Source organism: Pholcus phalangioides, unplaced genomic scaffold (genome assembly GCF_987345545.1).
Source record: "Pholcus phalangioides strain wild (caught in Gottingen) unplaced genomic scaffold, Ppha-v1.0 ptg000041l_1, whole genome shotgun sequence".
Lineage (NCBI taxonomy): Eukaryota > Metazoa > Arthropoda > Arachnida > Araneae > Pholcidae > Pholcus > Pholcus phalangioides.
In genome coordinates, this window is record NW_028301627.1 from 5,659,236 (window position 1) to 5,672,958 (window position 13,723).

A 13,723-nucleotide genomic window follows, 5' to 3' on the forward strand; every position below is an offset into this window, starting at 1 on the left:
ACACACGTTACTTCTATTCTATGGAACGAACGTGGAAGCTGTGCCAGAAAATTCTTTTCTCTCTTCCAAGAACAACAAACCAAACAAATGTGTAAAGACAGAACGAATGCAATTAGAGAGAAAGACGTTCAACTTTCGATAGCGTGCAATAAAAATTTAAATTGCTTTTTGCTTTTTGGTCCTCCCGTTTCGTTCCGAATCAAATTGATCTGACACTAGTGGGCGTCGCAAAATGCAAACGAGGAGCATTTTTCTCATTTTATTCATAGCGTGGATAACAACGATCTTCTTCGCCTCTGCAAGGTACGTCTCCTTTCCTCATGTCATTTTTAGTCGCTCCCGAATTACGTTAATTGGATTTCCTTCAACTTATTCTTTCAAACTTGAGCAAGGTACGACGAATTCATGGGAACACTTCGCGTGATGAAGGTAATGCGATCCTGTGTTTTCTGCCACAAAATGTACCATTAGAAATCCTTCGTACATCATGCCCTGTTTTGTCACCTGAATTTTTTTTTTTAACTCTTTGAAAGGGTTTTTTTCTTTCCTTATTTTTTTAGAAGTTGAAGGAAAAAAAAAGCTTAACAAAAAATTAATCAAAACAACAAAACCTTTTTTGAATGTCCGTCTCTTGTTCCTCACAGAGAATTTTTTTTATTTTTTCTTATATTTACCTCTACACGGTGCCCCTTAACTCATAGGCCCACCTGGGCCTCAAGTGCAGGGAGACCGTCAGGCCCCAAATCGTAATATTTTGCATTCTTCTGCAGCGAGCTGCCGGCTGACTGGAAATGTTCTTGCAGTAGAAATTACCATATAAAAGTGCTTCTTCACTACACTTTTCTCAAAATTCTTCCACATTGTTCTGTGACGTACGTCGCAGATTTCTGCACATTCTGCTTTGGGGCCGTCAGGATAACGAGATCTGGACGCAAATTTTCGAGAGCTAGTATCTAAGTTGGTAGGCAGGTATCTCTAGCTAGGTAGAAGGTTTTCAGAAAATTCTCTTTGCTTGAAAGCCTGTGATGCTCGACGGCCTTGCCTCTATAAAGCAGGCCACGTTCTCCAAAATCTGTGGAGTCACATAGGTTTACGGTATGTCTCCAAGGATTGAGGTAAAATTGTAGGGATTTATTTGAAAAATCAACGATTTTTCTAATCTCTTCTATTCACAGGAGTGTAATCAGACTATTTGATCGTAATAAACGTGACAATATTATTAACCGATAATTCAACAGAAATAATAATATATTTAAAAAAACGATTCAGTTATCAAAAAATGGTGTAAATATTTAATTTCGGTATTACCGCTGGTATTGGTAAAGTTGGCAGCTTTTGATGGGCAGCAGTTTTTGGTAGTTTATGTTTGAAAAAAAGGGGAGGTTTAACGGACACAAATTTTAAAATTCCGCATAAGTTTGTTTACATTAATTGGATTCGAAGACCACGACATCCGGAAATATTTTCTTATTTCAAGTGAATTATTTTTTTCAAAAATGCAGTTGTTAAGAAATAACTCCAGGATGGAGATCTTTTGCTGGATAAGTGTTGATTTTTCCTGGGATGAAAAAAATATTTCGTATACTATCACGCTTCGAGACTAATTTTCTCATTAAAACATTCATGTGAATTTCTGTAACCCGAACGGGGGGGGGGGAAATCAAATATTTACCAAAAATTGAAGACCACATAACTCAATAGTTGTAGAAAGTTTTTTGGCATTCGGTTCTTCCGTAAGTTTGAATCGATTTAGAATGAAAAAAGGTTTCGCAAAAGGACGCTTCGCAAAGGAGCAAACAGGGCCCATTTCAAAGAGAAGTTTTTTTTTTTTTTTGACGGCGTGGCAGTTTCTTTTGATGGGTTCAGCCAAAGAATTGTGTTTCAAAGCATTGAACCAAATTTCTGTAATACAGAAGGGGGTGCAGTATCCACGCATGATGGGCTGCATGCCCTTTCTCGAACACCTGAAACCACGGGTAGTAAGGAACAGCTTCTGTGGTCTGAGACATTGGGTAAATTGCCGCCCCCCACACAACTTTAAAATTAGATAATTATATGACAACATTCCGCGCTATGAGTTCCTTCGGTATGTCCATAGGCATCGGATATGGTGAGCGAACCCACGAACGCATTCAGCAATCAACTGACATCCACCTTTCGTTTCCTCTGGACTCAGTAAGTAGTAAGTTATACGTTGAAAATTGGCAGAAAGGAAGATGTTCCGATTTCTACCAAACTTGTTCCGATTCTACCAAAGTGAGGCTACGGAAAGAAGGCCTAACTCAATAGGAAATTACCCGAAAAGCAAGATGTTCTCAAGCAAGTGTAAGTAAAATTTTCAGCAATGGTAGTTTTCAGAATAATCGTGGTTATAGTGGTCGTTACCCAGCGACTGCAAATCGTCAAGATAAACTGTTGAAAAAAATCGGGAAGAAAAACCACTTCAGATGTTTGCGACTTATTCACAGAGAGTGGAAAGAGGTAGTAGGCCCTATGGGTAGTATTCAATATTCGGGTAGATTCAGTATATCAAGCTGAGCTGCTCGCTATATTTGCAGCAGCTCTGGATGCAGCTACCAAAAGGACGCAGGCTGTAATGAGATCGGATAGTCGTTCAAGTATCCATGCCTTCTAAACCCGCTCTCTGAAAACGCCGCTGTGGTGGTCGAGTGGTTATAGTGACGGACTCGCGATGCGAGGATCCGTGTTCGAACCCCACCGTGGTGGTCGGCTGAAGTTGGTTTTTTGTGGTTCCCAACTTCAAGGTGCGAATGCGAGCCGATCTTCCTGTTAAAAAGTCTCGCCACAGAGAGCAACAGACCTACAACGTTACAAATATTCATCATTACACTTCGCTCACAATTTGAAGTATAGATGGCAGCACTGGAATATGATACACAACACTAGCTACACACTCAGACTGTTGGGTGCACACACTCACTTTGTTCCAGACTCTGCCACGAAGCTGGGCTGGAAGAGATCTCGGCAACGGGATAAGTCCGGTGGCAGAGACCCTGGCATTCATTCATTCATGCTCTCTGAAAACGCAATGGTCAGAAGGATCAGGAGTATACTTTTATCTCACCCATCAATACCCGTCTCCTGGGTAAAAGCCCACAACTGTCAGTGGGGAAACGAGCTAGCGCATGCGACTGCCAAAGAAGCGACCAATACTGAAGTCTTTTGCGACAAACTCTTATATCCAGCTTCTCACGCCAAGTCACTCCTCTGGATGGACATGATAGCAAATTGGCGACTGGATTGGGATATGCCGGAGGCGTCAGGAAGATCAACTCATCAAGTCATAAAGAAAGTAGATACTAGGAGCAGGGGCTACTACTTTACACGCGCCTCTGCTCTACGCCCCATGCTGTCCAGAAACGACGCCCTTTCACTTCCGTTCACCGGCTGCCCATCTGCACAGACCATGGGTGCTTGGCATACTATGTCGATAGGAATAATAAAAAAAAAAAAAATTTTGAAATTTCTTGAGGAACATCCTGAGAAGATAAGGGATCCGTTTCCTCCAGCTCCTATTACTTCGGTACCATCGCCTCCGTTAAGGAGATAGCCGCGTCTTCACCCTGACAGTGCGCTAGTGGCACTGTTTGTAAGCGAGGATCAAGATGAATCCCAAATCTAATGAAGTCCCGGAGAAATTTTAAAGATCTTCAAAAGTTATCAAAAGTGAATTAGATTGGGTGTATAAACTGCCTGAGCGCAATGGGGTGCTCTGCCGTTCTGTCATACAAATACAACGCCATAACAGGCGAGATGCCTAACGAGGAAGGCTGAGAAAAAGATGCCCATAACAAATATGGATATCGTGGATCAAAAAATCCTTGATCAATCAAACTTCTGATTGCTCCTTTTGCGATATGATTTTATACAACTTTCTGTGATTGTTTATTATCGGTATGCCGTCGATATGTGTCGGTGCCTGTTGCACTTTGACTTCTATTTGATTGATTTGATTTTTCGATTTACACAATTTTCAATTACCTTGCACTACATATGATCTTCGACGTATCAATAAATTTTTGTTTTGCCGGAGATTCCCTGATCCCCCGGGGGAGGGGAGCCGAAGTGCTTACGTTGCTATTGCGACAGATCCTGGGTGTCTCGTGGTTTCTCCAGACCATTTCAAGCTACCATCATCCGAAGACTTATTTGAATACAATTTCACTTTCCAATAAGATTCTGCATCTAGTCATACTTCAAAGACGACAAAGAATTGGCTGAGAACAAATAAAGGGCTTCCCGTCCTTCAAACTCACCCGATTTAAACCCAATGGAAAATCTGTAGGCCATCATGAAGAGACGCCTGCAGCAATTCGCCCCAAAGAACAAAAAAAAGACCTTTTGTCTACCTTGAAATCCGTATAGGCCATTATCTCTAGCGATGACTGTAAAAAACTTGTTAATAATATGCCAAATCGTTTACGAGATGTTATTAGGGCAAACGGGGAATGCCACCAAGTATCGAAGGTTTCTGAATTGTTTGTTTCGAAAAATCTATGCTCTTTCTTTCCAGTTTATTGTAATTTTTTGAATCAAATACTAAAGTATTATAATTTTATGATTTTTCGGAAAAATGCATTTCGTTTTTATTTTTTAATGTACAATTTTTCTTTTGTGATACATTCTTCTACAAACTATATAGAATCTGTTCTACTTGTTTGAAATTTGTAAAATGATGTCTTCGTTGAAATATAATACAAATTCGAAATCAAATTTTACGTTTTTCTCGGTATTCTAATTTTTTGAATGGGAGTTGCATATGATATAATTTTTGTTTTATACTATCTTCCATAACAAAAAATTTAAATATTAATTAATTTATCTTCTAATTCTTTTCCTACAGTTTTTGCAAATAAAATGAGGAAAATCTGCTAAATAAACACCTGTATTCCAACTTTATTATAAATAGACTGTTAGAAATGATGATTGCTTTTCAACAACCGAAACGAAACACATGGTGTTTTCATATTTTGGTTATGTGTAAAAAAAAAAGGAAACTGCTGTGAGAAAAGGTTTTTTTTTCACTTGTTTTCTGACTAAACAAAAGGGAACAGAACTCGGGAGATTTTTTTGTATGCTTTTAATAAATGATTCATAAATGAGCATTCATTTTCATTCCGCATACAGATGTCGGGTGCTTTTTTTGGGGAGGTTGCTTTACTTTCTGATTCCTTAAAGTAAGTTAGAATACTAGTTTTTAGTAGAGCTAGTTCGAATCGTTAATCGCGGTAAAAAGTTTTCGATCGGTTAATCGACTGAAATTCGTTGAAATGCGTTTGTCAAAACACGTACATCGAAACTCCTCTAAGACAGCCACTCGGCGTTCCGCAGAAAAGTGACCGCCGAATAGAGGGTGTATGACGGGAAAACACATTTGAGGGAGAGAGAGGTGTGTCAAAATAACGTTTTTCAATGTCACAAAAAATCTTACGCTGAACTTATTTACAATGCCTGAAAAACAGCTATATATACATTGAATAAATGTATCACTCCCTAAAACGATACTCGATATAACGGTAAATCCTCCTACAACGGTATTTTTTCAAAGGATACTTTTTGTATGATACACAAAAGAGTATTGAGATAAACCCCTTTACACAGGGACCACCTGAAATTTCGTGTATCAGCTAATCAATAAAATATTTTGCAGCGAATTAATGCTCAAAGCGTATTTTTTGGGGGGTACTAACCGATTTATATAAAAGTTCCCAACAGCAATTCAACACGTGATGATAAGGTGGTACCTCCCAATAATTCCTCTGTAAAGATGGATTTTCTTGGTCTGGTATCGTTATCCTTATGTATATCGAGGTTTCGTTGTATTTTATATTCAGAACTTTAAATACCAAATCATCCGATCAATTCCTTAATCTGTATTGCCCGGGATCTGGTCTTTCTTTATGGCAAGTACTGTACATGTGTTCTTTCCTCTAATTTATTTTACTCCCTCATGGTTGTTCTACTGAATCTCTTTGTGCTAAAATCTGAAGAAAGCATCCGCAAAACCAAAACATCCTTCATCTATTTAGTAAAGATCATAGGTCATTTGTCCGGTTTACCCTGTCATCCCGGGAGAAAATTTTTAAACTGTCTTATCAGCTTGCAGCAACCATAAAGCATTTAGCCGCGCGTCGTCATGCTATTTACAAATGTTTCCAACTTGATAGTGTTACACGTAATCAGAAAATCCGATTGATCCGAAAAGGTATTTATGCTGACATATAAAGATTATAAGGTTACCCAAAGAGAACTATCAGCTTTGAATGCATTGGGAAGGAAGAAAAAGTTTATCCGGGGAATAGAGGTGGCCGCCTATGGAAGTTCCAATATATTTTCAATTTTTGAATTTTTACAGTACTTTGAAATTTTCTGCGTCCAACCGTGTTTGAATCAATTCAAATCAATCCAACAGTTCAATCTGTACCATAAGCATTTCTAATATAATCCAAAAGTTCTTCAAAAACTATTTTTAAATCTACATACACTATGTTTCCAATAGTCTGCATCTTTTTTTGGAGTTTAAACGTTTTTCTCAAATTTCTAGAAAAATACTGAACGAATCGTTCTGAAATTTTGCTCATATATATATACCGTTTATTAGTACTCAAGATTTCCACTGAAAATTTGGTCACGAGAGCATTTTGTAACCGACAAGGAATTAAATAAGAAAAAAGAGGTTTTTGACCAACCCTGTATCAGAAAAAGCTGTTAATGACTTGCAAGTTTGAAAAAAAAATATTCTACTTATTTCGTGAAATACTTCTGTGCATCTTCGTGCGGTGAGCACGTACATTCACGAAAATATAAATGTTTTCTATAAAAATAGCATGATTTTTCATTGCATGATTTTCGCTTATTACTATTATTATTCCTATGTATAGATGCATAGGAATGGCGTCGTTTTTTCTGTATGTTTCGTGAAAATTGGTTGGAAAGAGTCGACACATCATAATGTTTACTGATAAAAGAAGAGTGTTCAAGAAAGCGATAAGGGATGGTAAAAAGGAGAAGTTGAATCTAGGTTGGCAGATAACATTGGCTCTGACCCAAAATCATTTTTTCGATACGTCAACAACGGATGTAAGGGGACAGTTGGCCCTCTCTCGATAGGAGACTCTAGGTTAGAGAGCAATGCAGGCATGTGTAGTGCTTTCAATGACTTTTTCGCGTCGGTTTTTAATGGAGATAATGATATTCGATATACGGGTGTTGCATGGGGTAATAAAACCCTCAACGATATTCAAGTAGAAGGCATGGAAGTCCTAAATCTTCTAAAAAATGTATGTGGAAGCAAAGCACCAGGACCAGATGATATCTATCCCAGGGTCCTCAGGGAATGTGCTAATGAATTGTTGGGGCCAGCCGCACAGATATACAGGAGTAGTGTTGCTGAGGGGATCGTCCCAAGGGATTGGAAACTTGCTAATGTTGTTCCGATATTTAAGGAGGGTAGTAGAGAAGCTGTGTCCAATTATCGTCTAGTGAGTTTGACGAACTCCCTCTCGAAAATTTTGGAAATTATCATCAATTTTGGAAATTATCATCAATTTTGGAAATTATCATCAATTTTGGAAATTATCAACTTAAACAGGATTGCAGCATGGGCAAATGAATGGAGCATGACGTTTAGCGTCGATAAGGGTATGGTCGCTCATTTTGGTTCGAACAACTCATGGTTCTCTTACGAGTTGAATGGTGTCACTATCCCAGATGCAACTAGGTTCACCGATTTGGGCATTCTCATTGACAGCTTAGGTTATCTGAACATTGCTCAGCGGTGGTCAAAAAAGCGAATAGAATGCTTGGTCTCATTTTCAAAAAGGTCTCTTCGCGTTCTCCTAAAGTCATTCTTCCAGTTTTCCGAGGCTTAGTTCGTCCTGGACTGGAGTATGCTGTAAGGTTTTAGAGACCATACCTACAGAGGGACATAGAAGGGCTTGAGTTATGAAAAGAGACTTCATTTTTTGAATATGTTTACATTGGATGAACGTAGGTGTCGAGGAGATATGATCGAAGTGTTCAAAATTTTCAATGGGATGGATAAGATGGACCTAGAACTTTTAGTACACCGGCAATCGACTGCTTTTACAAGGGGACACCAGTATCGATTGGTGAGGGACAATGCAAGGCTATGGTGTCGCAGGGAATATTTCTCTAATAGGGTTGTTAATAAATGGATTAGCTTACCCCGGAGGTAAATTGTAACACAATTAACACGTTTAGAAAGACATACGATAAACATATTGGGGTAAATCGAGAAGCTATCCATTCTTAGAATAAGACAACCATAAATATTCTTTATGGGCATTGTATAATATTTTATGTATATATTGTTTATAATTTGTGTTAATTGCATTTTTAATTTGGTTTCTGTATTTTTGAAATATATGACATCCAAATTTTTATGGGCATCTTTTTCTCAGCCACCTCGTTGGGCATTTTGCCTGTTGTGGCGTTGTATTTGTATTTGTATAAGCAAAAATCATGCGATGAAAAATCATTCCTATACAGTATGTATAGTAATTTAAATTGCGAGAAACTATTACTCAATGAGGCAGAGATTTTAAGTAAATTATTATTAATTGCGCATGGGCAAGATATATAAATTTTATTTTCCATAATTTGATTGCCAGATATATAGTGCAACTTAAGTAAAAATTCCATCTGAACGTCGTGAAAATTTCAGAAACATATACACAAGCTGTGATTTGAAAATTTGTTGAAAGTAACTGGGATTTTCCACCGTCATTTGATTATTTCGAGAATAAGTTCACCGCATTATACGAATGAGCAAAGACACGTGTCTGTGAGAAAAGTGTTTAACACGCGTTTAATGCCAAAATAAACAAGTTAAATTCAAAAATGAGATAACAGACAATAATCATATACTAATTTATGGAAAGTCCTTTATTCTTTTACTACTTTCAGCTAGTTTCAAAATTACAGCTCACAATACCACGCTTATCTGAATTTTCATGACATTCATCTAGAGTTTTTATATAAGTTGCAGTATGTATCTGAAAATCCAATTATGAAAATAAAATTCACATTTGTTGGGCATGAGTAATTAATAATTTCATTTACTAAAAATACTCATAACTCATTGAATAATGATTTTTCACATTTCAAATATCTATACATACGTCACGTATGGCGTCATGTTTTCTGTACGTTTCGCAAAAATTGCTTGAAAACTCGGCATCTTATAAGCGAAAATCATGCGATGAAAAAAAATTGGATTTTTTATAGAAAAAAAATTATATTTTCGTGAATGTGTACAAATACAACGCCACAACAGGCAAATTGCCCAACGATGTGACTGACTTAAGAACGTCATGGATTCCCGAGCCATTTTTTGGAGGCCCTACCTACTACTGCTACACCACACATGCAACCCCCCCCCCCCGCGGAACCCCCCAACGAATCGGTACATGCGGGAATGTGCGTGTACGTGTAGTGCAACCTGACGTAAAGTTTGTTTCTGTGTAATGCTTGTTATGTGTAGTGCTGCCATCTGCCACCAGTTTTTCTAACTGTGAGTGAAGTGTTATGGTTGAACGATTTATCGTTGTAGGACTGTTGCTCTCTGTGGCGAGACTTTTTAACGGGGAGATCGGCTCGCATTTGCACCTTGAAGTTGGGAACCACAGAAAACCAACTTCAGCCGACCACCACTGTGGGGTTCGAACCCGGATCCTCGCATCGCGAGTCCGTCACTATAAACGTGCTATTCTCACGAAAATGTATAAAAGTATTGTAAAAAATCAGTACAATATTTTTTCAAACTTTAAAGTCATTTGCAGCTTTTTTCAAAACTTTTTTATTTAAGTTCTTATCTGTCTCCTAAATGCTCTCGTGACCAAATTTAGACTGGAAAGAGTGATATATATATATAGGGTATATACACCCTATAGGGTATATATATATATAGGGTGTATGACCAACATTTCAGAACGATTCGCCGAGTATATTTTTAGATATTCGAGAAAAAGTGTAAACTACACGAAAAGAACACAGACTTTTGGAAATACAGTGCATATAAAGTAACAAGTCCTCTGACTGCCTGACTTTCCGAACACGGCCAGCTTCGGTCGCTTGCACAATTTAAGCACATTGCTCCGGAGGGCGTGGCCGTGTCGGAAAAATTTTATTCATTCTCTCAATTTACAAATAGCAAAGATATACACAAATAAGTTACATAAAGTCAAGAACATTTGCTGCAAAATGATATGAATCATCTTGACATGTGCAGACGAGTCGACTAATGAAAAAAATTAAGATAGTGTACAGTCAAATTGCTTGTTAAATCAAATTTGGGTGGGGGACCATGAACACAGTTAACCTTTGACAGTAATCAATGCTCGATTCTGCAGAACTTCTGCTAGTCAGAAGGCGAGTCCTCAGCAAGAAGGAGCTGTCGTTTTCCCCCTCAGTCTGGCCAATCGTCTAAGCTCTACCGGAATGATGCTGTCCCCCTCCTCGTCTAGATCCGGTTCGTTCATCTTTGCTTTCTCCGGGTTATTTTCTAGATATTTCACCATTTTTTCGCAGGCAATTTTCCGGGGTTTCCTTCATCTTACACAATTCATTATCATCGAACAGTATAAAGGCAACCATCGCCATCCGATCTAAGGAAATATTTTCTTTTTTAGATGTTCGCAACACTGACTACAACTTGGTCACTGCACACATTTCAATAGAAGGTACAGATTTCTCTCCTCTCTCTTGCTTTATTATTTTTAGCAAGCTGAACACTCCGGAGATATCAGTAAACTTTCTTCAACTCTCTAGAGCAGTAGTTTCCAACCTTTTTCAGTCCGCGTATCCCCAGCTGGCTCGGTTCCTTTCCGCATACCCCCAACCCCGAATCCTCCGGACACCCCCCCCCCCAAAATCTGTTTCACCCATTACAGTTTTCGGAAAACTTTAAGAAAAAAGGTACATGTTGAATTAAATTAAATGGTCTATTTTTTTCATTATTTAGCTTTTTTTATTTTTCAAGTAAGCAAACAAAGATTGCAAACACAAAGATTGGGGAAAAAATTAATGTGATGTTTGGGACTGTATTGAATTACAAAGTTTTGAAAAATTAAGCTCAAAAGAGGATAAATACAAACTCACAAATCGCGTTCAATTTGCTTCTATATTTATTTTTCATGTAAAAGTTATATGAAGAAAACTCCCGTTCAACAAGCTCTGTGCTAACGGGAACGAAAATATTATGGCTTTTCTAGAAAGTTCAACGTATTCGTCACCGCGGCAAGCCCAAAAACTGACCAGGTTCACCATCCCGTCATTGAAAGGATGTTCAGAGGGGTATCTCATTGGAGCTCTAGCAATTTATCCTTTTCTGGAATCGACAATCAAAAGCCGGTTCAAAATACTCTTCTTTGAAAGGATTAGATGTCCACCGATCACCTACTTCCGGCTCTGAAAAATATTTTTCAAACGAGGATTTTAATCCGTCCAAGTGGCCGACTGTTAAGTTTAGCTCGGCTTGTGAAAAGAAATCGTGAAGTGTTTTAAACACTTCCTAAAAAAGGGCTACCTCGTTTCGAAGTTCGAACAGCAACATCAGGACTTAACCCCGAGACAGCCACGTAACTTCTGTGTACAAAAAGCAAAGCGTTGTGAGGGATGTCTATGTCTTCCCACAACCAGGGCCGTCTTAAGAGCATCATGGGGCCCCCGGGCCAAGTGGTTTTTCTGAAGCCCTACCAGGTATATTCTGGAAAATTTCAACCAGATCTCCTTTTTGTGAGGCCCCTCTTCTCTTGAAACCCCGCGCCGTGCGTTAAGACGGGACTGCCCACAACAATTTAAACAACTTGTAGTTGATAGGATTCACCTTGACAAAGTTGAAAACCTTGATCGCTTCATCAAGAACGTTTTGCAAATTTGGAAGCAACGGTTTCGTTGCAGGGCCGTGAATATATCAGTGAGTCCATTTCGTTTTGGGGGCGACTTCTGCCACGCGTGCACGACGGCCTGAGTAGCAACCTTCCGTGGATTTTCCTCCATCTGTTGTGAGCCCAATGCATTTTGACCATTGAATTCTTTTTCAACGAAATAATGATCAATTGCTTCAAATAAGTCTTTAACAGTCGTACGACCCCTTCAATGGGTGACAAATAAAAAGATTTACTTCGAATTCTCTTTCAAGTGCTTAGCAATTACAAGTAGCACAGAACATTGCGCACAACGTCTATACTTTCGTCGACTTGAATAGAAAAAAAATTCACAACCTTTGACGTGACTTATGACTGTGCTCTCAACATCGTCTGACATGCCCTGTATTCTTCGAGACACCGTATTATTTGATAGAGGCATTAAACTCATTATAAGAGCACTTTCCTCTGCAGACATGCATCTGACATCATATTTTTACCAATAGTGTGATTTTTTTTTTCTCGTCTCGCAATACGATAACTGATGTAGTTGGAGGTTTCGGTAGCTTTGGCAGAATCACTTTTGGAAGATGCAAAATGTTTTCACGTGTACAGGTACTCGGTATTTCATTTTGGTGTTTCAGTCAACTTCCGCGCAGATCTAGTTTTTAGCCACTGATTCATAGCGCAAATCGCATGAGCAGTAGGTGCTTGGTAGAAAAGTTGACGCGGAAAATTTTGGGAATAACACGCACACGCCTTAATACAAACGTCCACAACAAAAGTTAAACACAACACGAATTAATTCTTCACTTTTATGCACAGCCAGGCATGTGTCAACAATCAAATCTAAAACACCGAAGAAAAGTGAGTCGAGAGGAAGGAGTTCACGAATTCCGATCATAGGTTGGGGGCGGGAGAAGGGAAGGCCGAATCTTCCAGCAGACTCAACCCCTCTGTTATAGAAGATTTTATTGATACAGAAGGCCAATATATTACATCTGGCAATATTAGTAAAAACCTCTACCTACTTTTAAAAATTCTTTTTAATGTTTTTTAATTATTTTGTTCTTTTTTAGATGGATGGCCGCCATTACCATTTTCTTTTCGCGTACCCCCGGTTCTCAACCTTTTTTTGTCCATGGCCCCCTTTCAACAAATTCTCATTCCTATGCCCCCCCCCCCTATTGCGAACATGAATAATTTTCTACACCCTCCCCCCCCCCCCTGTTTTTCCATTAGAAGATGGTTATTCAAAAATTGTCTGAAGTATATAAATATGTTTGAATTTAATTTGATTAATTTTTAATTTATGAAAATGACGAAAGAGCAAAATAAACGTAATAGAATAGAGTAAAAAAAAAATAGAATAAATTATTTTCAATCAATTTCAATTCTGTGTTTGAAGACGACATAATGTCATCAAGTTACTGTAAATACAAATAAATACAAATACAACGCCACAACAGGCAAAATACCCAACGAGGTGGCTGAGAAAAAGATGCCCATAAAAATACCGATGTCATATATTTCAAAAATACAGAAACCCAATTAAAAATGCAATTAACAAAAATTATAAACAATATATACATAAAATATTATACAATGCCCATAAAGAATACCTATGGTTGTCTTATTCTAGGAATGGATAGCTTCTCGATTTACCCCAATATGTTTATCGTATGTCTTTCTAAACGTGTTAATTGTGTTACAATTTACTACCTCCCGGGGTAAGCTATTCCATTTATTAACAACCCTATTAGAGAAAAATTCCCTGCGACACCATAGCCTTGCATTGTCCCTCACCAATCGAT

General features: G+C 38.3%; 1 protein-coding gene across 1 annotated transcript in view; it reads left to right on the plus strand.

Moving 5' to 3' along the window:
• The window catches only part of LOC149065153 (glycine receptor subunit alpha-2-like), a 56,718-nt gene continuing 42,995 nt past the window's right edge, over window positions 1-13,723 (plus strand). Inside the window, exon 1 of the mRNA XM_089254464.1 lies at window positions 1-303. Coding sequence (XP_089110590.1) covers window positions 233-303 — 71 coding nt within the window. The 5' untranslated portion in view covers window positions 1-232. The remainder of the gene's footprint in view (window positions 304-13,723) is intronic.